General features: G+C 41.7%; 1 protein-coding gene across 1 annotated transcript in view; it reads right to left on the bottom strand.

Moving 5' to 3' along the window:
* LOC134178158 (calcineurin-binding protein cabin-1-like) overlaps positions 1–2,500 on the bottom strand; it is a 23,344-nt gene that overhangs the window by 10,434 nt on the left and 10,410 nt on the right. The window contains exons 24-29 of the mRNA XM_062644962.1: positions 2,387–2,500; positions 2,277–2,329; positions 2,039–2,158; positions 1,896–1,982; positions 704–816; positions 562–637 (exon numbers count right to left, since the gene is read on the bottom strand). The exon at positions 2,387–2,500 is cut by the window's right edge and continues 1 nt beyond it. Coding sequence (XP_062500946.1) covers positions 562–637; positions 704–816; positions 1,896–1,982; positions 2,039–2,158; positions 2,277–2,329; positions 2,387–2,500 — 563 coding nt within the window. The remainder of the gene's footprint in view (positions 1–561; positions 638–703; positions 817–1,895; positions 1,983–2,038; positions 2,159–2,276; positions 2,330–2,386) is intronic.

The raw sequence follows: 2,500 nt of genomic DNA, 5'->3' as shown, positions 1-2,500 counted from the left end.
TAGACAAACAGACAAACAAACAAACAGATAGACAAACAGACAAACAGATAGACAAACAGACAAACAGATAGACAAACAGACAAACAAACAAACAGATAGACACATAAACAAACAAAGAAACACATAAACAGACAAATACACAAACACACAAACAAACAGAGAAATAAACAGACATACACATAAACAAACAGACAGACACACACACAAACAGACAAACAAATAGACACACACAGACAAACATACAGACACATAAACATACAGACACATAAACAGACAAACAAACAGACACGCACAGACAAACAGACACACACAAACAGACAAACAAACACACAAATAGACAGACACATAAACAGACAGACACATAAACAGACAGACAAACACACAAATAGACAAACACATAAACAGACAGACAAACACATAAACAGACAGACAAACACACAAATAGACACTAGACACACACAAACAAACAAACAGACAGACACATAACAAACAGACAGGCAGACATCAAAATCAACAGACAAGCAAAGCATAAACATAAACAGACACGTGAGGTATTCATACTTTAATGATACTCTGCAGCATGCGAGCCAATACAAAGAGAGGAACTGAATTCAGCAATTCAGTCGACGCCACAGCCCTGATGCAACACACCAAGCAACACAACTATGTCACAGCACACAACAGCATTTTAGTTGGTCTGCACCTGTCTACAGTTGACACAAGCTCCTTCAGTGTTTCAGCTGTTTTACTGACCAGCTGTGGAGTTAGTCGGCCAGTCACTTCATGAAGGTTCTGCTCAGCACACAGGAGTGCATCCTGATGAGACAGCATCGTAAGAGTAGACACAGCAAGTGATGTTTTAGTAATGTTGCCTCCCTGTCAATCTAGTTGTCTGTCTGTCTGTCTCTCCATCTGTCCATTTGTCTCTGTCTGTCTATCTGTCTGTCCATTCGTCCGTCTGTCTATCTCTCCATCCGTCTATCTGTCTGTCTGTCTGTCTGTCTATCTGTCCATCTGTCTGTTTGTCTGTCTCTGTCCATATCTCTGTTTGTCTCTTTGTCTGTCTGTCTGTCTGTCTGTCTGTCTGTCTGTCTGCCTCTTTGTCTGTCTGTCTCTTTGTCTGCCTGTCTGTCTGTCTGTTCATCTGTCTGTCTGTCTCTCCATCCGTCCATCTGTCTATCTGTCTGTCTGTCTATCTGTCCATCTGTCTGTTTGTCTGTCTCTTTGTCCATATCTCTGTCTGTCTGTCTGTCTGTCTGTCTGGCTGTCTGTCCAATACATATATTTTCAACATTGAAATCTACAATCAACACAACTAAGCAACTCTTCTGTCCCAATCGCACAAAATCTCTACCAAACTAAAGCTCTACAGAAACCAGCCCTATATAAGGATGTACAGTAAAGCACATTAATAATTGTGCATACTGTCTGTCTGTCTGTCTGTCTGTCTGTCTGTCTGTCTGTCTGTCCAATACATATACTGTATTTTCAACATTGAAATCTACAATCAACACAACTAAGCAACTCTATTGTCCCAATCACAGAAAATCTCTACCAAACTAAAGCTCTACAGAAACTAGCCCTATATAGAGCTGTACAGTAATGCACATTAATAATTGTGTAGACTGTCTGTCTGTCTGTCTGTCTGTCTGTTTGTCTACCTGTCTGTCTCTTGGCTTGTCTGTCTGTTTTTCAGTCCAACCACGTCTGTCCATCTCTCTGTATACATTCCTTTCATCCACCATTTTACTTTCTGTACGCACACCCACCTGCCTGATTTTCTGTCAGTCTATCCATCTGGCTCACCATTCATTTATCAATCAATTTATCTATCCATCCATCTGTCTATCTCTCTGCCTATTGCTAGTCTATCTGCTAGACAACAAGCCAACAACCTTCACTCTCCCAACTTTAAACAAAGCATCTTCCAATATCAACAGTTGAGATGGTCTCTCTGGACTCGGTCTGCTCAATAACGATTCCTACACTCAACACCAATGCGTGTCACCGTCCGCATAAAACCGACCGACACACCCACCTGCTCCTCCTTTCCATAGAGAGACATAACAGTCGGATTAAACATGTCTGTAAGGTTGAGAGACAAAGTGAGGATCTCGACCACACGGTTGTAGTCACCTGCATTGTAGAGACTACGAACCTACACACACACACACACACACACACACACACACACACACACACACACACACACACATGTACAGACAACATGTTATTGATATCAACTGACTCAATTTAATTTGGTTATTAACACGCACTTCATCAAGAGATCGAAATCGGTCGATAAATTCCAGCTTTTCTTTGACACGTTCTAATGTTAGAGCCACATGGTGAGTGGAGAGAAATGATACGTTGTTAGGTGTGTTACCTTCACTGATGACTAAGTCTTCAATGCAATTGGGCAGCTGAATGGTTAGTGGTTGTCTGGGGAGCATGTCTAGTGCAGCGTCAACGGGCCTTTCCATAGCCAACAGATCAGCAC

The sequence above is a fragment of the Corticium candelabrum genome, chromosome 4 (assembly GCF_963422355.1).
Source record: "Corticium candelabrum chromosome 4, ooCorCand1.1, whole genome shotgun sequence".
NCBI lineage: Eukaryota > Metazoa > Porifera > Homoscleromorpha > Homosclerophorida > Plakinidae > Corticium > Corticium candelabrum.
The sequence above is the reverse complement of the archived record's forward strand: the minus strand, read 5'-3'. Positions and strand labels throughout refer to the sequence as shown.